We start from the raw sequence: 23,586 nt of genomic DNA, 5'->3' as shown, positions 1-23,586 counted from the left end.
TTTCGTGCATTTTCAAGAGAGGAAGAATATACTACTTTGTTAACCAAATGCATCAAAAATGATCTTTCCTGAGGAAAGGTTACACAAGACATGAGGAAAGGGGGCGGGGTGGGGTGGGTTTAAAAGTCATAAAAAGCTTCGACATTCTTTTGAGTGATGGACACATATTTATGCAACAAAACGCCTCCTCCTAAAACAAGGGGGAGATTGTGTAGCCTGGCAAATCAATTTCCCACTCCCACACACTCATCTCATTCCACAGGAGGCCTTGATCCAGCCGCTGCCATCGCCTCTAGCCTCAGCTGACTGGCTGACCTATGGCATTGCTCTGTTTTGCTTTAGCAGCTCTCCCCGGTCACCTGAGAACCAAACTCTGCTTCCTGTCAATCTCTTTTGGTTTTTGTTCGGAAAAGAAAGTTCCTTTTTATACATTTTCGAGCTTTGACTGCACGGGCTGAACCCCCTAAATCAAACAGACCTCCCTATCTGACATAACATACAGGTTGTTTTCTACGGAAACAAACAAGTGTGACAACGCTTCGTAGTGCGCCCTCCGATGAAGGCGAGTACTTGCTATTGCTCGTGATCTATTGGGGTTCTTACAAGTCGAGACTCAAATGCTGGCATTTTCAACAGTTATTCAGAAAGTGCACAAAGGAGTTTCATTCTATATTGGCTAAGAGCACATTTACAACATGCCTTTGACATCAGAGTTACACAAGGGTATCATACTGTACACCACAGTAGCTGCAACAACTCACTCAAAGGCAGGTTAAAACTAAAGTCCCCTACTTGCTTGTTTCAACATCAGAGAGAATGGGCTCATAGTGAGTAGGCCTTACTAGTAACAATACAATAACTGCACAATGTTGCCAAACACTATGTGCAGAACATTATTCAGAGGCATCGTCTTTTTTTTTTCTTTTTTTTTTTTAACTATACATGAACTCACATGACACTTAGGAACAAAGAGTCAACCATCTAGTTTCAAATTGACAGTTATTTCTCAGATTCAGTAGTACAACATAGAGTAGATGTTTTTGACATTTTGGATCAAGGACAGACAAATACAGGAAATGGGGAAAGAAAGGAAACCTATGAAAACACTTCCAAAGTACTGTATCATCAACAATGCCTACTTTGCCTTGAGTTGGAGTGAATGGTATGTTTAAAGCCACAGTTGAGCAGGTCTTAGTGATAAGGTGTAACTGCCTCCTATTGAAAACGCCCCTCGCATCTCTTCTAGACAGCTAGTGATCCTTTTGTTAAGGTAATACAAGAGAAGAAGAAGAGCAAGTTAACAATTACACTGGAAAAATATATGTATGTTTATATTCATATATATAGCATCTTTAAAATCTATTTATACAGAATGTATATATAGTGTACTAATGGCCATCTTGGCAGAGAAATAAAGGCATCTGAAACAATCACCACTCTCTTGATGCCGTGGTCATCCTGGGACCAGACATTGTTACATTGCAGAAAATGCGAAGAATCAGGAAAGAAAGTGAGTTCTTTTTTTCTCTTTTTTTTAAGTAGTGGCACTTTGTGCATCAAAAAATTAAAATCTAGAGTAAGGCTACAAGGGTGCGTATGTTTATCTGATAGAAGTTTGTCAAAGGAGGCCATCCTACAGTATCTTCGACGGTTGGATATGTCACTGTGTGTGTGTGTGTGTGTGTGTGTGTGTGTGTGTGTGTGTGTGTGTGTGTGTGTGTGTGTGTTTTAGACCCATACATCCAGCCTGAAGCACTGCTGGAATACAGCTCTATAAATGTACCATTGTGCTGATGAAAATAATAAATAAGACAAAAAGAATTAAAAGCATAACTTTAGCATCTGTGGTACATTACAGAGGTTTTGGGTGAGCCAGTGCTGGCCGCTACAAAGCGCTTGGGAGAGGTAACATTTTTGAACTCGACTGGTTTTTTTTTTCTCCTGGTTTTCTTTGACCTGACAAAAGCAAACACAGAGAGACCAGATAGCAACAGAACAGTGATTGCTTTTGTTGGGTTACTTTTTTTGTCTTTACAATCAGCTGCTGGTATGTCTAGGTATAAGCCTAAGTAATCAAACAGTATTTGTATTGATTTTTCTTTATTTAAATATCAGTAGTGGATCTTTAAGACTACTCAGACTTAACCATCACATCACGCAAATAAATAACAAAATAAATATACAGCCATATCAGTCAATTTCTTTCATATTAAATAAATAATAAATACATACTTTCTTTTTTCTTAGCAGTGGTTTTCTGAATGTAGCAGTAACAGAAAAAAAAACAGAAAAAAAAGAAAAACAACCCCAAAAGATAACTTTTTTTTGTAAAATTATCAAAAGATTTTGTCAGTTATAAAACATCTGCACTTAAAAAGGTTTTTAAAAAGTACTCAAAACAAAATATGCCTCGTCAGTTATCTATATAGTTTCTTAAAATATTGACGTAAGACATCTGCAAATCACTTTTGACCATGATCATCAGTCAGGATGGTATTTTTTGTGTGTGTGTGTGTTACAAAACAATAAATAGATTGCTTCAAATAAATAAACCTCAATAACATAAATGGCAATAAGTTACAATTTAAAAGTTCACAAGTTTAAATAATTCATATATAACAATAATTATTGTACCACAAAACTATTCATTGAAATGAAGTGCAATTCCTATATTGATAAATACTATTGATATGACTAACTGAATTTGAAATGTGTGCACACTATTACTATTATCATTTCAGTTTAAAAAAAAACAAAAGAAAAAGGATTTATCTGCTGCTTTTTAAATCATGATATCCACTGTCCCATGAAAAATAAACAACCTCCACTGTTCCTGGATCTGTCTCATGACCTTGCTTGAAGTTTTTTTTCCCCTCCTGCTAAACTGAGTCAACATTGCGCTGTTGACATCTTTGCCGCAGTAATACCACAAAGCAAACACAAATTCAGTATAGTGCATGCTTCATATTGCCGGGGTCTGTGTGTGTGGTCATGAATCAGAGAGCTTCTGGAGTCACACACGCTTGCCACAGTGTACACTACAGGACAGCAACTCATCTGCGTCCTCGTCTTTGTGTCACCAAGCTCCTGTAAGCAATCCCGTGTTCCACGTTCCTCCATGTTTCAATTGGTGCGAAGCGCAAAAAACTGATCAGCCGCTCAACAGTGAAACCTTCTCCAAAAACAGTTAAGGACACAAAAGAGACAACAGGTAAACATACAGCATATTAAAACCCCCAGATACAGTTTCTAGTAACATTATTCTTCTTTTCCATCCATTCTGACTGAAGGATCTGTTTCCTGCTCCTAATCCCAGCAGCAGCATGGTGTGGATTTTGGTCCGCGTCACTTTTCTTCTTACAGAGTGCTCCCTGGGTTGATTTTTTTAAGTTGCCGTTTATTTAAATAACCTGAATTCCCTTTTTGTTTTTGAATCATATTTCAATATATTGTAGAGTATTTCAACATCTCTCCTTCATCTTCCCATCCCTCCATCTCCACCTCCGTCACGCTCCTGCGCTTCAGGACAGTTTACATTTTGTGTGTATGTGTGTGGGTCAAGCCTCAGACTTTGATGCCCTTCACAGCTTTGTTGATGCTCTCCAGCAGAGCTTTGTTCTCAGGGCTCTGGAAGCAGTCCTTGTTGGTGTACATGTCGGTCAGGGTGCTCACGTAGCTGTCAAAGTTCTGCTCGGTGATTGGCTCCTGCTGTGGTACAAACGACAACCAATCTCAGCCAAGAACAGCAGGGAAATGGACAGCTATGTGCTGGTCAACACGCCAGACTCACCTCGAAATAAACACACTGAATCAATGAAAGAGGTGTGCGCAAGCATGACCAGCCCTGTATGTTTGTGTGGACAACAACTCACCATGTGTGGCAGGCGAATATTAGCCAGGCTGCGGATCAGGGCGCGGCTGAGACCAGATAGCTCCATGAACAGAGCCTCATTCTGCTCCTCAATCATCTTGTTCTCATGCTCGATGCTCTTCAGGTTCATCTCCATGGAGGAGATCTACAACACACAGCAAGACAATTTTCACAATGGTACCACTTCAGGAATAAGGTTGTAAGGCTGTTTAATCTGCACCCTTAAAAAATAATATCTGACTAAACTCAAAGAATAAGTCTGGTGATGATCGTATCTTTCTTGTTGTCAATTCCACAGACCGAGTCCCAGAACTCCACTGTTGTCCAGAAACAACCAGAAATAACTCAATCCCACATACACCGTCCTGCTGCTCAAAACACTCACGTGAGGACCAAATGTGGATTAATCCACAGATAAAAGTAGTTCCCAGCAAAAGCACCAATAATTTCCACCCGTTTAAGTAACATTTGTTATAACCCACAGTAGCCAGCTGTTTTAGGAAATATTTTTGACTTTTTTTTAATAAATGAAATAATACATTTATGAGCTGTTTTTAAGGACTGACATCTTCAGGGCTTGAGGCTAGGAGCCACAGACAAGCTGAGGTATGAATATATGAAAACACATTGAGGATGCAGTCACTGTTGGTTTTGCTTTTTTCCAATCGATTTCTTGACATTAACAAATATAAAATAACAAACAGACAAACAGAAGTACAACATTCTACTCTACTATAATTCCCAAGCTTCACAGACAAAACACTTGTCTTTTGTAAGACACATTTTCCCCACAAATACAACATTCTAACGTTATTAACATAAGGTCATGTGATTTTACATTGCATAAATTAGCCTAGCAGCCAGCAGATTTTTCCTCTCCTTATATAAATCCAGTAACAACAGCAACATTTAACAAAGGCAGCGTTAGCAATCTGGCTCAATTTATTACTCACAAGGTCCCCCAACAAAACAATCACTTTCTGCACATACCGCCTACAACATGCTAACTTTATTAGGATAAGCCTCAGACATTTCTTGTTGCATAAATTAGCTTAGCTGCTAGTGGACCTTTACTCTATCCATATGAAACTGAGACAAATGACTTTTCCATCTGGGATCTTTCAGGAACAAAACAAATGTTAAAGTTTTACTGTTTTGTCTTTGTAATATGTCAACAATACAAATCTTCTTTAACAACCTCAAGTGACTGAACTGAGAACTGTAAGTCTCATAAATTTGACAAACATATCAGCACTTCTGTAAAGACTCATCACATGTTCAGTGATTTATAGGTTAAAATAAAAATAAATAAATAAATAAAAACACATACCTGAGTCTGCAGGTTGACCATGTCAGCCTCCATTTCATTGTTGGATTCATTGAGGTCATTAATCTCTTTGTTGAGCTGCTTGATGTCCTCATCGTTGTCCAAAACTAAAGGAGAAGCCAGACACATTACAATAGATAAGAACAGAGTCTGGCCTGTAAATGTTTAAGTTGCCCGGGGCATTTTCCTTTTAATATCTGTCTTTGCTATTTTGGAATAAAGTGTATATCAGTTTTGTTAAAATAACTGAGTTATAAACACATTCTGAATCCTATCCCTCCATGTGCTTGGACTTGGTTCCATAAATAACAAAAAAACAAACAAACAAACAAAAAAATGTGTTCCTGTACTGACTGGTCACATGTAAGTTTACTTCTTTCGTTTTTTGTCAGAACAATTGAAAATGCACCCCTTCTATGAGCTTGAGGAAACTATGGCAATGGTTTTTACATACAAGTATACACCCTCACACAGGCCTGTATACAAATTGATTTATAGATTTATTATTTTTACAACACCTTACCATCACTGGCTCTGAACTTGGTGCTTAGGTAGTCCTCTGAGGGGAACTTGGCCTTCTTCTTGGCGTACAAGGCTCTGGGGCATCCTGAGAGGCTGAAGACACAAGGGACACACAGATGTAAAGATGCTTTTTTCAGTACACAAACAGAAATATAAAAACAGTAAGTTGTGCTTTTACAGGGCGCTCCATGCTGCAAATATTTCTTGGATGGATACAGTGACTTCCTGGAGTCTTGTCATAATGTAAAACCACAGCTTTTCACTTTTACATTTACATTGCTGTCAAAGGAAACACTAGATGCGACATGTTAATTAGTGAGATTGAGAGGTGCTGGGACGCTTCTCAACTTTGGACAGAGCCGGGTTAGCTGTTTTCTGCACCTAATGTACGGACATGAGAGCAATATGCATCTTCTCATCTATTCTCATCTATAACTACTTCTTTAAATGAACAGTGACAGTTCCTCATATTTAATGACTTCTTAGTTGCATAAAGTTGTTTCACTGTCAAACCAAGTCTAAACTTACACTACTGCCTTCATATTTGGAGACCAAAATACAGGGCCTCTCTTTCTTTCTCTGACAAAACAGTTATTTTACCTCGCTGAACAAGGGAACTGCTAGTATACCACTGCCTTGATGAGTTAGTTTGTTAGTGTTACTGTCTGACTTTGATGAGTCTGAACTAACCCATAATAACAAAGCCAAACTAACTGATGGAGGCAGTGGTAAACCAGTAGCTCCCATGATCAGAGGTAAAATTACTGTTCTTGTCAGTGGACTCTGGTTTTAAAGAGTGCACAGATAAGTTTCACTTCTAGTTAAGTTTTAACTAGTAAGGTTTTAGCAAAAATGCATGTGTTTCAGAACTGGATAAATGAGACTTGGATTATATGCACATGTTGTGCGACAGTTTGCGAGCTGATGTTTTGATATACGTAGTTTTGCTGTTTGTAAATGTGGACCCTATGACTTCAATTCATTAAGTATTTTCTCCGGTTTTGGATTCTCTTTTCATTGTGGAGGCATGTGAGGAAAACAAGTCTTCTTCACAAATTCAGAACAGTATGGGGTGAGTAACTGATATACAAATGGTCATTTGGAGGATGAAGTATTCCTTTAAAAGAAAAAACCTGTCTGCACTCATCTTACCTGCGGTGTGTGAGGAAGCTTCCGTTAGCATGACCAGAGCCGTCACAACCTGGGGTGGGACAAGTAGGCCCCTCTGTCTTAAAGGCCTTCCAGTTGAAGGGTGTGCCATTCAAGAGACCCTCCTTCTGTCTGCGGGCTGCTAGTGGACACCCGTAGGCGCTACGGTGTGTGGCGTACTTCCCACTGATGTGACCCAAACTGTCGCAGCCTGGCACGGGGCATCTGCAGGGAGCAGAGGAAAGAAGGGAAACAAGGAAAACAAAAAAACGAGGAGTGTTGTGCAGTAGGAAAGGGAGAAGAAGGAGTGTAGGTAGGCAGCAGGAAAAGAGAGAGAGAAGGCACAAGGGTTAGACAAGGAGAATCCAAATATTTGAACTGTAGAGAAAGTTGAGAATATTATAATTAAGATTTAAGTTAAATACTTTCTCTACTGGGCCAAATTCATTTTCTTACATCTATGTTTGACATATTATCTATGCATTAAGTAAGATTTATTAAGGTTCAGCACATGCTGTTATCAGCACTCTGTTAAATTAACTGTTTTGTGTGCAAATGCAATATGAAGCCCATGTATTTCTTATGTATTGACAATCTACCCTGCGATAGTCTACCATGAACTACATTCAGAATCAGTATCTGCAGTAAGTGTATTTTCCCATCAGTAAGGACCTGATTGTTTGATTCAATTTAGGGGGCAGGTCACCACCTCTGCATATGATTCACAGTGACTTTTCTCTCTGTCTCTCTCTCTCTCTCTCTCTTTCTTTTTTATTGCATTTTACTTTTACCGTCAGTCTCGCTAAAAGCAGACATTATGGCTTTCTGAGCGGTACGAACTTTAAAAGCTCGGAGTCCTCCTGGTTGTCCTTGGTAGGAGTTTTAATTCCACTTTTCTTGGCACGCGGGCACCCAGAGATACTGAAAACAGAAAGTATGGAGTTGATAACATAGGGTTGAAAAAAAGGTCTGGTGAAGTGATTGCTTGTTAAAAGGGAGAGCACAATATAAGGAAGAATAATTTTACAGAGGCTGTTCAACCAAATTACAAACCAAATCAACTCAAAGCGCCTAATATGGTCGAAAATAGGACAATGGAAAGGTGTAGAAATGTGTGAGTATGTGATCGCTGTCTAATTCTACCATGAACTGTCACTAGACCTCTCTGACTGACTGTGTGTATGTATGTGTCCATGTGGGTGTGTGTGTGTGTGTGTGTGTGTGTGTGTGTGTGTGTGTGTGCTTTTTTTAGTGGGTGCATTTGTGTTTTTTGTTTGTTACCTTCTGTGGGATGCGTAGTTTCCTGTGATGTGGCCTGAGCCATCACATCCTGGAGTGGGGCATCTGGGAAAGGGCAAAAAGTGTTTAACATTTAATACAAGGTTAGCAGAAAAACAATACCATAGATGTTTCAGAGTGAAGTGTCTTCAAGAAAATGGCATTATGCAGATGAGGGAAATGGTCTGCTTACTCATTTTCTTGTGAGCAATGTCTGATTTAAATTTATTCTTTCCAGGCTCTTCACCATTTAAATACTTCTTGTATCTGTCTATAGTGGGCTGTGAAAAACCTTCTTTCTAGTGAAGAGCTATGTATACTACAGAATTACAATTTCATTTCACATTTACATGAACTGATTGAAGTGAAAGCAAGCCTAGTTCAAGCCAGGAAAAAAAACACCATGACAGATGCAGCAGCAGCAGAGGCAGCAGCCAGCAACAAAAGATAAGTTAACGTCAGCAGAATAAAGCATTGTGGCATTGGACAGTGTCAGTAGCAGTGCATTGAAGTGGCAGTGAAAAGGCAGTGAAGGTGTAGAGCAGACATACTTGAGTTCAGGGGTGTGGGCCGCCATGAGGGACCGAAGGCTCTTATCAGCGAGAGGACACCCAGACAGACTGAGAGAAAGGAGAAAGAGCGAAGGACAGGCAGAAGGAGAGAAGGACAGAGTAGGGGAAGGAGGAAAGCGAGTGTGAGGGGATTGAAAGGAGAGAGGAGAAAAGACATGAGTGAAGGGAAATCAAGAATGCAAGGCATACCAAGGTCATTTAGGAAGAAGAGGACAGACGGCAAGAAGTAAATTACTGATGCATATCAAAGTCAATGACCGTCTTTGCTTCCCAGGCTCACGCTACATTATTGCCTCTGGCATGTCAGGATCAAATAAAATATTTGAATTAGTCGTGGTGCGCCCACTTTGGACTCAGGTGCAGAGTGGGCGGCAGAAGAGTCTCAGTAGAGCTAACATTTCACATAAGACTTTATATAGACAGCACTAGGATACTGTATCCACCCAAATAAGTCTGCAATGGTGCATACCTGCGATGGGACGCATAGTTTCCTGTGATGTGACCGCTGCCATCACAACCAGGTGTAGGGCACCTGAAGGGAGAAAGGAGAAACAGAGATGCAGAGTTAGAAAGGACGGAAAGGGTCTTCAGACATAATAGCAGTGTGGCTATATGGATGGCAATGTCGATCAGTCCACCACTTTGATGTAGACAATAATATCGCAGTTAGTTAGATGGATTGCAATGAAACCGTGTAGAGATACATGCTCCCCAGAGGACGAATTCTAATGACTTTGATGGTCCTCTAACTTTTCCTGTAGCACTAACAAGAGGTTGACATCAGTGGTTCTGAGGGAAATTTCTAAACAACTATTGGATGGCCTGCCATGAAACACTCATCGCCCCCTTAGGATCAGTTCTGAAAGTGTCACTAAGTCCTAACTCATTTTCAATAATGCAGAGCATGAACAAAGACATATAAAAAAAACTAATGACATTCCCATCATCCTCAGCTGTACTGTACCTATTTTCCTATTTTTATGTCTAAGTGACTAATGGGATAAATTTTTTAAATTGGTTTAGTATCAAGTGAAATCGTTGCAGTCGGCAGCCACGAAACAGGCTGTTGTGTAAACACTCAGAGCATGTTTGCACCGTCAGTTTACGTCCAATAAAAGTGCTTGTTTTTGCCACTTACAGGCTCAGGTTGATATTAATAAGAGTCTGACATTATTATAGAAGGGATCCCTACAGAGAACCGAACAGTTGACATTGAATAAAATGTGTTTTGCAATGATAAAATTACAGTTTATTTAAATGGAGTCTTGAAGTGAAGTGAAGTGAAGTGAATGAAGTTCAGGGCTGTTTCTGTTTAAACAATAAGGACCTTACTCTTTAACAAAAAAGACTATATCTGTAGGGATCCTTTCCATAATATTGTCAGACAGTAGAATACAATCAGAGCCCGTCAGTGGCAAAAACCAGCACTTTTAGTGGACGTTATGTGACAGTGCCTAACTGCCCCAAGTGGTTACACTGCAGCCTGGTTTGTGGCTGCAACTCTCTCGCTCATTACTGGGCCAGTTTTAAAAATGTTGTTCCCATTAGTGACTTGGGAGAACAGGGTCCAAGTTGAAAAATACCAAAGTTATCCTTTAATGAGAAAATGCTAGCATGCTAACACCCTATTAAAATGGAGTAAATGTTTAACATTATACCCACAAACATCAGCATGTTAGCATTGTAACTGTGAGCACGTTAGCTAAATGCGCAACAGCCTCACAGAATAACTAGTGCGGGTGTAGACTTTGTCTTGTTACTTACGAGAGCAGCTCTTTCTTGCTATCCTTAGGCTGGAACTTGACCTTGAAGCTCGGGGTCGTAACCTCTCCTGGGTACTTCCTCTCCTCCAGAGAGTCCTGCATCATGTCACAGTCCTCTGGGTCAGACGAGACGAAGGACTGGCCTGTGTGCTCCATCTGAAAAATGAGTAAAACAAAGATGAGCGCAAATGTGTTGATAATTCCTCTGTGATCCTTTTAATATTTAAATTGTACTAATGTGTTGTTGTGTGGATTGTATTGAGTTTTTTAGAACATGTTTGAGTGATGGCTTTCTTGCAGTAGTTTGTATTTGTATACAAGCATGAAACTTTGCAAACCACCATGTGCACACAAGTCTCTACTCTGATCCCCTTTCCATTTTTTTGTAGACAAATGATGTTTCCAAATGCAGTGTCCTCATAAAAAATTTACACTCAAAGCCCTTTATATTTCTTTTGAAAAAGTTCAAAGGAGTAAAAATTAGCATATGCCAAAGTCAGGATGGTGCAATGCACCTGACACACCACCTCTGTTACACAGTGCAATGTTTTAACTGTACAGTAACTCTCGCATTTCAGTGAAATAAATGAATAATAGAAAGAGGAAAAGGGGACAGGAAATAAGGCAAAGGGATTAGAGAAAGACAAAGTGATGTAAACAAGTAAGAGTTACTTATTCAAAAAGCTTAGGGGGAATTTTGTCTGTTGTTATTTATGTTGCAACACTTCCCCTGTGACTAATATCACAGGAAATACTGCGTGTTTGGAGCTTGTACTTTTGCTTAGTCTAATTGTACTGACCTCGTCCATTTCCTCCTCCCTTTGGCGATTGGGTTTGGTGTAATCCAGAGGTCCCTCCCACTCCTCCTGCTTGTAGGTGTGTAGGTTTGGTGATGTCATGCCACTGCTTCCACCATGATGGAGGGAGGAAGATGAGGAGGAAGAAGGGTCTGGGGACCGAACCCCAGGGCTGGTGCCAGACAGACTGCCCTCTCGTTTAATGGGCTTCTTCATGCTGAGGTCCAGGGTGCCATTCTCATCCACCTCAATGTCCATTTCCTGGAAAACACATACGATACTCAGCACTGAGGCCACATCATATCATCAGCTTTTCATTGAAATGTTACTACTAAATGATTTTTTCAACTCCATAGTTTTGGAGTCCTAAAATGTTCATGAAAGGAGCTCTATATCAGTGGTTCCCAACTGGTGGGTCCCAATTCAAAAGTGGGTCCCAGGTACTTTCTTAACGAACTGCAAGTGACTCGCAAACATGTCAACTTTGTAAAAAAAAAAATACACTTTATTTTGAAGTACAGTAAATTTCCTGCACAGAGCTTTTATTTTAAAGCACCATTTCCTGCTGTAGAGTGAAAGACTAACGAACAGCTACTTGACAAAGACAGCAAACTAGCTCAACGACATGGCCAAACACAAATGTGACGCTGATTTTATTAAACTATGTGGACCTTGAACTAATGACTAAGAAATTTGGACCCCATGGCTGGACCAGTTGGAAACCACTGCTCTATACAATACTCATAGTGCATCTATGATTTAGAGGTTGTCTGCACATGGCTCTTAACATGGAGGTGGTCGAACCGGTGGTTAGCAGCTTGAATAATGCTGGCAGTGTTAACTGGAGGGTGGGCGTTACATTTCCGCCATGACATTGGCAAACTTGTTGATTTCTGTCGTCATTTTCAGCTGTAATTGTAACGTTTATGGTTATATAGTTAAACATGGTAGTCTGACCTATCTGATGTTTCTGCTGTGCTTATTTAATGTTCTTTGTTGCTTTGCTATCATCTTTGATAAACCAAATATACCAACACAGAAGCTAAAAAAATGTACTGCTATGGACGGGGTCACTGAAAAACATAATTTAGCCACCCAAAAAATCAATGGCAGTGTAAGTTTATGCTTTTTTTTTTTTTTTTTTTTTTTTAAATATTTGCTCTATTTCACCCTTCAGACTGACCAATCAATGCTGCGGTAGACCTGCAACTCAGTGTCCTGCTAAGTTAAATTACTGCTTTTGTTAAAAGATTCTGGTAGCTTTGATACAGCGGCTTCAATTCCCTGGCTGTCTAACAGCAAGGTAAAACAATGAAAATATTCTAAATATAGTGTACACCTAAAGTGATATTGACTTTTTAGTGTGACTTTTTCAGGTAGCTAAAAAATAACAGCACCGTTTGATTCTCTACTCGACAGTTACTGTAAATAAACATTGTGATTCTATCTTTAATTATCTTTAATTACATTATATTGCACTGTTTCAAGCTTGACACAAAAAAAAATAAACTAAACGGGTCCCTTTGTGTGTAATGACAACACCTGACAGGAAGTAATGGACCAATCGCAGTCACAATGAAATGGTCTATAGAGCCTCTTTTAGCAAATAAGACACTATGAAATAAATAATCATATCGATACATAAAGTAAAATATACTTATGAACCTATACATTATAATAATAATTAAAAAAATAAAAATAAAAATTCAACACATTTTCATGACTTTTTTAGTTCCTTTTCAATGTCAATATGGAGATTAAATCAGTTTTTTTGATTGTTTAATGGCATCCTTCCCCCTATCTAAGCAGGCTCAACCACTGCTCGTTCAGTAGCTAGCTCCTATTGGCAAGGGCAACCAAAGATAAAGACTGTCTTTCTTTCCTTCACAGAGTTGTGTGTCGTTCTATTAAGATCATTAGAACCGCAGCATTGCCAAAGTAACTCTGAATCACTACTGCTGTTAACACTTTAATGCCGCCTGCCTTGTTAAGCTAAATAAAAGCAGAGGTTAGTTATCGTGTCTGTACATTGTACATTTTTCTTGTCTTTAATACTGAAAACGTTAGGGCTCCATATGTAGTTTGTAACTAGAAAGAGATTAATACAGAAACTCAGCTAACTAATACAGTAATTAAGTATTCTCATTTATAAATTAGTAATGCAGTCTCCTCTGGTGCACTTCAGTGTATATGAGAGGCAGTCCTGCATGATGATGATGATTGTGATTAATTTAATTACCCTCTTGAGTAGATTCAGTTGCAGCGCTAAACATACATTAACATACCTACATTTTCATGAATCAGGATGCACAGTTGCATTCAGGGAGGGATTTAGACTCAGATTAAACAAACTTCCATGTGGTGAAATTATTTCTGCCCATCTACCTTGATATGCTTGTAATAAATATTGCCCTCTACCTTGCACCAGACAAGCATTTATACATCCACACAGCAGTGTGACGCACTTTTCAAAGCGCTACGTTTTCAAGGTTCAGAACACCACCTTCATCACTTAAGCATGTTAGTAATGATATCTAATGCACTTCAGTAATACTTTGCCAACAGCACCAACACCACAGTTCATCTCTCCGTGCTCTATTATGGTGCTGGCAGGTGAACAGAAACAGAGGGGTGAGATGAGCCATGTTTTCAGTATTCATCTAAAATGGCGCTCATATGGGCTGGTCAAGGGCCAGGAAAATCAAAGGGTTAGGAGAAGAGGAGAGAAAACGGGAACAGTTCCCAGAAATGTCCCTGGTTGATGAGCTCAGTGTTCCAATGTTTCAATATTGGATTTCAACTGGCTCTGACTCTGATTCCAGATCAGTCCCTGGTTGATCTGTGCTGTAATACTGCGCTGCTAAGGCCTGCTCTTGGATCGGTGCCTTGCTGAACAACACCTTGCTCTGCTGTGCTGCCAGAGACATTAATCTTCACTTTTTATCTTTCTAAAACCATGTCAGGAAATCGAAAAATGATGAAGCAGTCACTTTCTCTCCTCTGTGAGGCAAAAAGGCTTTTAAAAATCACAATATGGGGGAAGTGGTGCTCCAATTACACCTCCTGTGCACAGAGAGGGGAAAAGAGGGAGTGAGTGAGAGATAGAGAAAGACAGAGAGAGAAACACAGAGACTTGTGTAGGGAGGAAAGGAGGGAGATAAAAGAGAGTAAAAAGAGATGTGAAAAGAAAATGAAAGAAAGAGTGGCGGGGGTGGAGAAAGAGAGTGGAAGATCCGTCCGGCAGATAATGAAAAAAGGCTACCTGGTGGCAAAGTAATCCAGGGAACTGGCAGCCAGCCAAATTCAATAACAACATGAAAAGTGTGTGGGATGGAGGGATGAAAGGATAGAAGAGGACGGGAGAGGTGATGCAACTGCATCTCAACACCATCCTGTAAGCCAATGCCTCCTGATGATATATTCATGCAGAGTTGATGGGGAGAGAGAAAAAAAATGAGCGAAAGACAGGAGAAGGGAGGAGAGGCACACCCACTGCTACCCACTGCTAAGACGAGAAGAGCAGGGTAACACTTCAGAATAATGACATCACCTATAAACTACAGATTCATCTCACAATTGCAGGTTATTTTTGGATCGCCTAATAACTAGGCAATGAAGAACTTATTTCCCATTCCGTTGGGCTTTAATTAAAATCCCAAATAAGTACTAGATAACATGAAAAAACATGTATGGATAATTGTGATCTGCTTTACCTTGTTTTGGGGTTTGGTGCTGAGGTTCTCAGGCTTCTCCCAGCAGCGTGTGGACAGGTTCAGGATGGCAGTGGCGGCCATGTGAGCAGCCTCAGCATCATGGGAGTAGTCATAGGCCAAAGAGGAGCTCTTTCCGTAACCGTGGAGACTGAGGCTGGGTGACGGTGACTTGGGGAATGAGGGCTTAGCTGTGGGAGGACAAAAAATATGTTTTCTTTAGGTGATGATAAAAGATGGACACAACAGATAGATTAAAAAAAAAGGGTAGACTATATATTTTCTTGCTAGGAGCACAAACTTAATGCTTGGCCAAGTAAAGTAATTAAAACTAATGCTATAAGATAAAGGAAAAAATAAAAAGTGAATGTAAGTAAGGAAAGGGGGGAGAAAATCAGAACAAAAACAAGTGTGAGGGAAGTAAGGTTTGTTGGGAGAGAGCCTTTACATGACTTAACAGGGTCAGTTTGACATTTTAGCAAATATGCCTGTTAAAGGGTAACTTCTTCATTTTTCAACCTGAACCCTGTATTCTCATATTTTTGCATCTAAGTGACTAAAGTAAACAACAATTTTTGAGAATGGTCCACTACTGAGAGAGAGGGGGCAGCTGTGCAACGCCCACAATGTAACCAAATGGGGCAATTGTGCAAAGTTACTGTACGTCCATTAAGAGAGTTAATTTTGCCACAGACAGGCTCAGATTGTTATTTTAAGAGTTAGAAGTGTCTCTCTACCTTTTGCTTGATCAGGTCTGTTGTTTTTTTGTGTCTACGGACCTGTTTACACTTGGTATTAACATTCAGTGATCCGAACACAAGTGATGGCTAGGACAGAGTGCTGTACACACCTGTGTCTGTCCTACCTCTCCAGTTGACCACTTGTGTTTGGATTTCATTCCTGCTTACATCGACTACACTTGAAGGTCAAAAGGCCCTGCTCACAGTTATTATGTCCAAACTCTCGCTAGCTACTCACTCGTATGCTTGCTAGTAGAGCTAGAGATATCGGTGTCAGCAGAATTCAGCAAAACATTGGATGGTCACTCAACACTTTGTCCAACTTGTAGTATAAAAGCCAAATTACAGAGCATTAGCACACTGTCACCAAGAAAACCACCACTTCCCACACTGATGACGTAGTCCTTGTCTGGGACGCATCAGGACACATTCGTGTTTTCACTGCAAGAAACATGGTAAAATGCTTCTGAGACCACCTTGGCAAGTGATTCAAGTGACGGATCACAATGTGTCTTGGTGGTCATTTATACTTTTATTTAGCGCTGTCCACATGTAATTGGATGACAACACTGGTAACGTGAATGAGGGAATAGTGTGATACATTACAGAGAGCGTAGCTCAGTGTTATCTTAAATATTGGGTGATTATTTACCTGATTTCAATGTGGACGAGGCCTTTGAATTCGATGGCTCATTGTATAATTTGAGCCGAAATATATGTCTCATAAGATTTCAGAACAAGACTCCTCCTTGAGTGAGACTTGGACACAATAACAAACAGACCATATCAAGTGAAAGGCAGAGAGATATTTCAGATGCACAAATATCCCTTCTGGTTACACTGCGATTGTAGCATGGCTGCCAGCTGCAGCCCTCACTCTCAAAACTGGACCAGTTTCAAAAAATGTTGTTCTCATTAGTCACTTAGACACAAACCCATGGAAAAATAGGGTCCAGGTTGAGAAATGCTGAAGTTACCTGAAGATTTGAATCACTCATCATCATGTCTGTATGCTAAATATGAAGCAAGAGCCAGCAGCTAATTAGCCTGGCTTATCATAAACTTTGGAAAAAGCAGGAAACAGTTTGCCGGCCTCTGTCATTTGTATAAATACAACCTTTCTTACTTTTGAAGGCTTTGGGTGAGGTTTCGCTGGTGGGCATCTTTGGAGCAAGCACGCGCTTCCCGAACACTTGAGCATCGAAGCTTGCATAATCGAAGGACACCTTGGAGTACTTCTCCAGCTCCTTGGCCAGGTTGGCGCGAGGCGTGGCGGGGGCCATGTTGGGCCTGTAGCTGCCGTACTGGGGCACCTCCAGCTGCTTCACGAAGCACATGGGCCTGTGAGGAGGAAAGGGAGAGTGTGAGGAGGTTTGGAGGTGGGGGTGGAGTGGGGTGCAGGCGGTGTAATGAGGGAGGCAGGAGGGGGATTAAAACAAAATAAAGCAGACAGTAGAACAGAATAGAATGGACACGGAGAGATGGGATATAAAAAAGCATCGACGCAATAAAGACTCACACAATTGACACAAAAAACAAATAAAGAGAGAAGAAAAAGAATAAGAGAACTGGAGAATGAGAGAGGGAGGTAGAGTGACATAGAGAGAGTAAAGATAGGGGCAACGGTGTACTTAGCAGGAGTGCAGCAGGATTAAAAGCTCTCTTATCAGCAGAGGGCACATTTGCATGTTGTACAGCATGGAATTTATGAGCTTTAAGCCCTCTCGTTTTCCTGGAGAGCCTGGGCTTTTGTCAGACCTGTTGGCGTAAATCCACTGATAGACCAGGGAGAGGCAGAAGGGCGGGGGAAGAGAGAAAGAAGAGTGGAGGAGGAGGAGGAGGAGGAGAGAAGAGTAGGGAAGAAAGGAGGAGGAGTGGTGAAAGAGGGAGGCTCAGAGCCCTCCACCCCCTTTGGCCCAGCCCTTCTTTTCCTCCTTAAGCCCATATCTCAGTTTCTGGTCTCCAACCATATGCCCATTAATAAGCTACATTACATGACCTGGCCTGCAGTCACACTGCTGGCACACCAATAACACATGCTCACATCTGAGGCAGTCGAAAAGGAGGATTTTCTGCACAGTTAAAAACTTTCTACCACTGATCACAGGGGATTTTTCCCTTTTTATTTATTTAACATGGATTCCATCAGAACATGGATTGCATGAGGAATTCTTCAGCCCCATACATAACAGAACAACCAAGCTAATTTTAATAACAATCTAAGAATGAAAAACAAAGCAAGCCTTATTATGTTTTAATCCTCTATGCTTTGTCCAACCACTGATGAGGTTTTCCTCAAGGAAAGCAATTATTTTTCCTATCCTCCCGCAATGCCCCTGTAACTTGCATAATTAGCTTATCAGCAGCATTATTAATTAAAATACCAATGAGGAAGAGCGTGGACTTAGCATAATACCAGTGTCTGGTTTGTGTTAATTATCATTCTTCTGGCCGTGATCACGGTGCCTGACCAGTTGGGGAGATGAATGAAGATAAAGAGATCTCAGTGTTTGAGGTGACAGTAATGATTGGACCGCCATACTGAATGCTTCAAGACTCTCTCACTATATTCAGCCATTCACAGGCCAGCTTTACCTCTGGTGAGGGGCACATTAACCAAGGCCAGCGTTGTCTCTGTGGCTCAGTAGGAAAGTAGCTAACCTTGAGAAAGACTCAACTGTGCAGGGCTTGGACTGGCGGAGAGATCTTTAATGGAGGTGAAAGGTTCACATAGGCCAGTGTGGGCATGAATACAATGCAATGGTTCTGTCACTCACCATCTTATCCATGGAGCCCCGACTAATCAACAAAAGACGTTTAAGGGTTATCACAAGTCCAAAATATGACTGAATGCATCAATTATCAATATTATTGATCGAATAATTTAAATTGAGTTTAAAAAGAAATTCAAAAAAGCTTTATACTTTTCTATAACCTCAAATCAGTTAATAAATAAGAAAAAAACTCAGTCCCCAATCTGCACGTCTTTGGACTGTGGGAGGAAGCCGGAGTGCCCGGAGAGAACCCACGCTGACACGGGGAGAACATGCAAACTCCGCACAGAAGGGCTCCCACACCCGGGATTGAAGGCTGTAGGCTAATGTTAGCAACCCAAGCTCCTACCCTGCCAGTCTGACTGATACTAGAGGAGCGGTAACAAGTGTAGCAACTTTGCTGTTGGACTTCATTTACATCATGGGTGTCATGTGCCATCAAATGGGGAGAATGGACATGGAATTAAATCAAAATGTTGGACTGTCATGTACAAACGTTAGCTTGCTAGCTAGTTAGCTTTGGCAAAGGTTACTGGTGATTTCTTTTGTTATGCTGTTATAATGAAAAGGATCATATTACATTAAAACAACATTAAACTCAAAGAATATGATGAATATCCTAATTTTTGAAATCTTTATTAACAAAGGAATCACATTTGTGGGATTCTTTCTGTGCCTGTGTAGTAATCTTGCAGGTAATTTCTCGGCTTGGAGTATGCCTCTGTAACCCTGACACTTCGCCCTACCTGTATCCAAACAAGAAGTGGGACAACCTACCCCTAGATGCAAATGCGCAAATACCGAGGTGTAAGTGTAAGGGGTGTATTGGAATGGGCCCAAGACTTATTTCCATTGTGGTTGTTGCTGAGGGGAAGCCATTAAAAAGTAGTATCTTCTGTTGTACCAATAGTACCAATCAGTTTCATCAAAACTGATCAGCCTGTCTCATTTTCATCTACCTACTGGAGGTAATGTTAAAGTTAAAAGCTTCATATTTCTTTTTACACTCCATTTTAATTATTTATTAACAATTAAATATTGTATTGTTTGACTTGTCAGCATCGGGGCTCCATACTCTGCCTTAAAAAGAAGGTCAAAAAGAACTACTTCAAATGCCCAAAGTAAATATTTGGATACTTTTCTGATCCCTGACCTTAACACTCTGTCGTTGGGACTTCCTTTGAGGTGCTCGCTGCCTGGCTGAGAGAGATGCTGCTTGTCGTGGCTCTTGGACAGCTTCTCTGCAGCAGCGATGGGGCATCCAGAGAGACTGCAGGGATCGAGGAGAAGACAAAAGTGGAATATCAAAAGGAGAGCATGTTGCTGACCGTGTAAAATCTGCATCACACTGATGTGGACTGACACATTCGCTGTCCTGCATATATGAATATATGAGCTTGCAAATACACAAAGGGAAATGCATGCCCTGCACATAACACTCTTATCAGCTGAAATACACACAGTCAAACACAAATAGAGATCTATACACAGAGACTTTACTGTAATGTATGCATGAATACCTGCGATGTGTGTTACGGTTGCTGTTAACATGGCCCTGACCGGTGCAGCCAGGTGTTGGACACTTCAGCACATTCTCATGCATGGCCAGAACTGAGGAGAAGACCACACACACACACACACACACACACACAATCATAGCATCAGAGAAAATCCACAATCTAATTTAAACTATTTGAAATACTCTTTTCGTGTAAGGGAATATATGTGAATTGTTTGGGTTGGGAGAAGGGTTGAATCTTTTTATTTTCTGTTATTAGAAGAAAAGACACACCCCAGAATTATAAATATTTTCTCCTCGTCTCGACTATGGCGAACATAACAAAATGTTGAATATATATAGCTTGGGTGCGATGTCAATCACAGCTCCGATTTTCGACTTTCGAAGTACATGGTACACAGCATGAATCCCCATCTGTAAATAGTTAAAGTCCACAGCTTGCTAATCCACAAGGCAAAGGAAGACAACTCTATGCAGTTAGCAATCACCTTTTCTTCTTTTGCAATACATTTTGAACTAAAAAATAAATCTGGAATGAGAAAAAATATTCTATGCTCTCCCAAAAACTACACCTACACTAACAGCAACAAGAAAAACTCTCCCTCTTTTCTGACCTCCTCTGTCCCTCCTAATAAGTTTCATATAAATACCAGCAGGAATATGAGGTGAACCTTAATCAGGGAATAGCAGGGAGCTGGACATTTAATGGACCTGTAGTCATGGCTACAGTAAGATGGCCTCTAATAAGTATGTACCAAGTACCTTTCCAATCACATGGAAAGATGGGGCTAGGCAGGAAAAACACACTGCAGATTCCTATCTGCATATGTTTCGAGAACCAAGTCAGTGAACCAAATCCAAACATCTATTTAAAATGTTGGTAGCCTGTTAACCTTTTTCTTTTTTTTTTTTTTTTACCTTTTAGCTTTTATGTGGTTGTCTGTATTGTCCAGCAGCAGTTTGAAAAGAGTGAAAAGCCCGGTAATACTAAAAGCATCAAAGTGATATTTAGCAGCTGCTGAGATCGGATCAGATCAGATTAAAAATCAAGAATAACTTGATATCACAATACTCCATGTCTAACGCCACTGAGGAGAGGTAGTGTGTTTCTGTCAGTGTCAAACTGCCCTCTGTTGTCACTTTTTCTTTTCTCTGTGCTTATTTTCATCCTCTAAGCAGCTGAAGAACACTCACTCTCCGGGGGGATCCTGTCCTTGTGCGGACAGCCTGACAGGCTGCGGTGGTGGGGGTAAAGACCGGTCACGTGACCTGTCCCATCACACCCCGGGGTGGGACACTTGATCTCCCTCTTCTCTGGCCTGCTGCTCTCTGGATAGAGGCAGAGAAGAGGATGGAGGGAGAAAGGAGGAGGAAAGGAGAGAGGAGAGGAGAAGCAGGGAGGGACAGAGAGAAGGAAGGAGAGATATGAGGAGAGGGGAAGGTGGGATGAATAAGGAGGACAAAAGCAAGTGGTTAATGCCATCAGACAGTCTGCTTGGCTGAGCATGAAATCTAGACGTATTTCAGACAGCTGTACAAAAGCGACACCATCTGTATCCGCTCCTTGTGTCTTATGTATCTCTGTAAACGTAAAAGGTGTTTTATGCATTAGTCTAAATGTGTTTCGTGTGATTTTCGAAATGAAATACTGACAAATAAAAGAAACATTACAGCTTTTCAAAGTTAACCCGAACAATGTTGACCTACTTCTACTGTACACTTTGATGATTTTCTCCCCTCTTTGCTGCATTGTCTGATTTTCAAGGATCTTGTTCAGATCTTGGACAAAACAAAAAAAAACAGGAACAAATGACCCAACTCTAATTTACACATAATTAAAGATGCCTACTCCTCCCTACTACTACTGGAGGTATGGCAAGCCACTATTGGTGGCACTGGAGACAGGGAAAAGGAGCAAGACGATGGTGCGATGCTCTACTGGCCTTCAAATTGAATGTTAACGAGACATGCATCTCCTAATTAGCGTTGAGCAGAACAGGAATGTCACCACAGGAGGGAGTTGAGGCCAAGGAGAGGGCAGCACTACCAGGCATGTAATCACACTACTGCTATACTGCGAGAAGCATGACAAGTGGGCAACATGCCAACTGTGAAATACAAGGCCTGAACACATGCCGCATGTAAACAAACACTCCAGCGCTGACTGTGGAACAACCTGCGCTCTTCCTTTCTCTCTCATCTTTCTCTCTCTAGCGTGTTGTCGTCTCTCTCACGCTCCCTCTCTTGCTGTTGTCCCTTCTCACCCTCTCTCTGTAAGCACTTCCTCTTCACTCTTCATGGAAGTCTATTCAGCTGGAATCACTTCATCCACAACACAGTGGAAAAGGGAGGAACTAAACGGTGACTCATCGCTGTTTATTTGGTACACTGTGTTTATTTATATGCTCTGCTCCCAACATTATATTCAGCACATGTGCTGGTTTACAACATCGTTCTCTGTAGGGACGCACTGATGTATTGGCCGCACATTGGTTTCGGCTTTTGTCCTTGTTGACTACCATCGACCTATTAGCATAGGAAGATATTCACCAACGGCAGCAGCCGGTGTTTTTCTGTTGTGTCACATCGATTTTGCGCAGGCTAAAAAGCAGGGCTCCAGACTAACAACTTCCTGTCTTCCCCGGGACAATAAAAAACGTGTTTGGGATGAACAGAGAATTTCTACAGGATGCCTTTGGGATGTAAAGACACAGTAAACTCACTCTTGACGCGTCTGAGGATGCAGCCTATTGTTTTCCTGATAATGCTAAATTGTGAAGAACACATCCATATTGAAATCTGCTGGAGGGAAGCTAGTTTACATTAGCTGTTAGCAGCCTGTGACCGCAACTAACAGCTAACACAGATTGCACTGGGTTACATTATGATGCATTCATGCTGTGTTCAGTGAAAGTGAGTATTACATGAAGGTAATTTTTTAAAAAGATTTTGGGGGGGGGTTAGCCTTTAATGACAGTACTGTTTTGAAGCGTGAAAGGGGGAGAGATGGGGGACGATATGCAGCAAAGGGCTGCAGGTTGGAATTGATGTAGCCACTGTGGCTGGGACACTGCCTTTGCACATGGGGCGCTCTCTGTACTTACTGAGCTACTGTGTGCCCCCCTGAAGGTAAATTTTAATCTTGTAAAGCTTAGTTTTAGAAACTTGAATGATTTATATTTTATTTAGTAAAAAGGATCTGAAGCAGTTTTAGTTTTAGAAATTTTTCATGTGAAAGAAGGTTATATGGCTTTCATAAATTTGTATGATTGAATTTGTGCTCATTCAAATATAGTGTAAAGAAAGGCTGAATTAAAACAGCTCACATTATTTTTTTTTATAATGGAGATTCATTTTCCAGGCACAAAAGAGTAGAAAACAACATAAACAACAACAAAAATGAAATAAGGACATCAGTATCTGCCAAATTGTTATTTTAAACATCAGTATTAGCCCAGAATTTCACATTTCTGGACTCTCATGTATGTGCTGTGGCGCCCCAAAGGGTGGTACAATTGCTGCCCTCTCCACTGGCCCCCCTTGGCAAAAAATACCTGGAGGCCG

General features: G+C 40.8%; 1 protein-coding gene across 4 annotated transcripts in view; it reads right to left on the bottom strand.

The window, feature by feature from the left end:
* Window positions 1-99: 99 nt before the first annotated feature.
* Window positions 100-23,586, bottom strand: part of myt1b (myelin transcription factor 1b) — a 148,420-nt gene continuing 124,933 nt past the window's right edge. For all 4 annotated transcript variants that reach the window (XM_049580909.1, XM_049580912.1, XM_049580910.1 and 1 more), the window contains exons 8-23: window positions 21,217-21,351; window positions 20,024-20,114; window positions 19,657-19,773; window positions 16,856-17,070; window positions 14,993-15,180; window positions 11,283-11,540; window positions 10,484-10,638; window positions 9,189-9,251; window positions 8,699-8,767; window positions 8,151-8,213; window positions 7,710-7,790; window positions 6,873-7,094; window positions 5,722-5,813; window positions 5,202-5,305; window positions 3,873-4,016; window positions 100-3,708 (exon numbers count right to left, since the gene is read on the bottom strand). In XM_049580909.1, the coding sequence (XP_049436866.1) occupies window positions 3,565-3,708; window positions 3,873-4,016; window positions 5,202-5,305; window positions 5,722-5,813; window positions 6,873-7,094; window positions 7,710-7,790; window positions 8,151-8,213; window positions 8,699-8,767; window positions 9,189-9,251; window positions 10,484-10,638; window positions 11,283-11,540; window positions 14,993-15,180; window positions 16,856-17,070; window positions 19,657-19,773; window positions 20,024-20,114; window positions 21,217-21,351 (2,141 nt within the window). In that variant the 3' untranslated portion in view covers window positions 100-3,564. The remainder of the gene's footprint in view (window positions 3,709-3,872; window positions 4,017-5,201; window positions 5,306-5,721; window positions 5,814-6,872; window positions 7,095-7,709; window positions 7,791-8,150; window positions 8,214-8,698; window positions 8,768-9,188; window positions 9,252-10,483; window positions 10,639-11,282; window positions 11,541-14,992; window positions 15,181-16,855; window positions 17,071-19,656; window positions 19,774-20,023; window positions 20,115-21,216; window positions 21,352-23,586) is intronic.

Source organism: Epinephelus fuscoguttatus, linkage group LG7, assembly GCF_011397635.1.
Source record: "Epinephelus fuscoguttatus linkage group LG7, E.fuscoguttatus.final_Chr_v1".
NCBI classification, from domain to species: domain Eukaryota; kingdom Metazoa; phylum Chordata; class Actinopteri; order Perciformes; family Serranidae; genus Epinephelus; species Epinephelus fuscoguttatus.
Note: the sequence above shows the minus strand (reverse complement) of the source record. Positions and strands in the feature narration are given on the sequence as shown.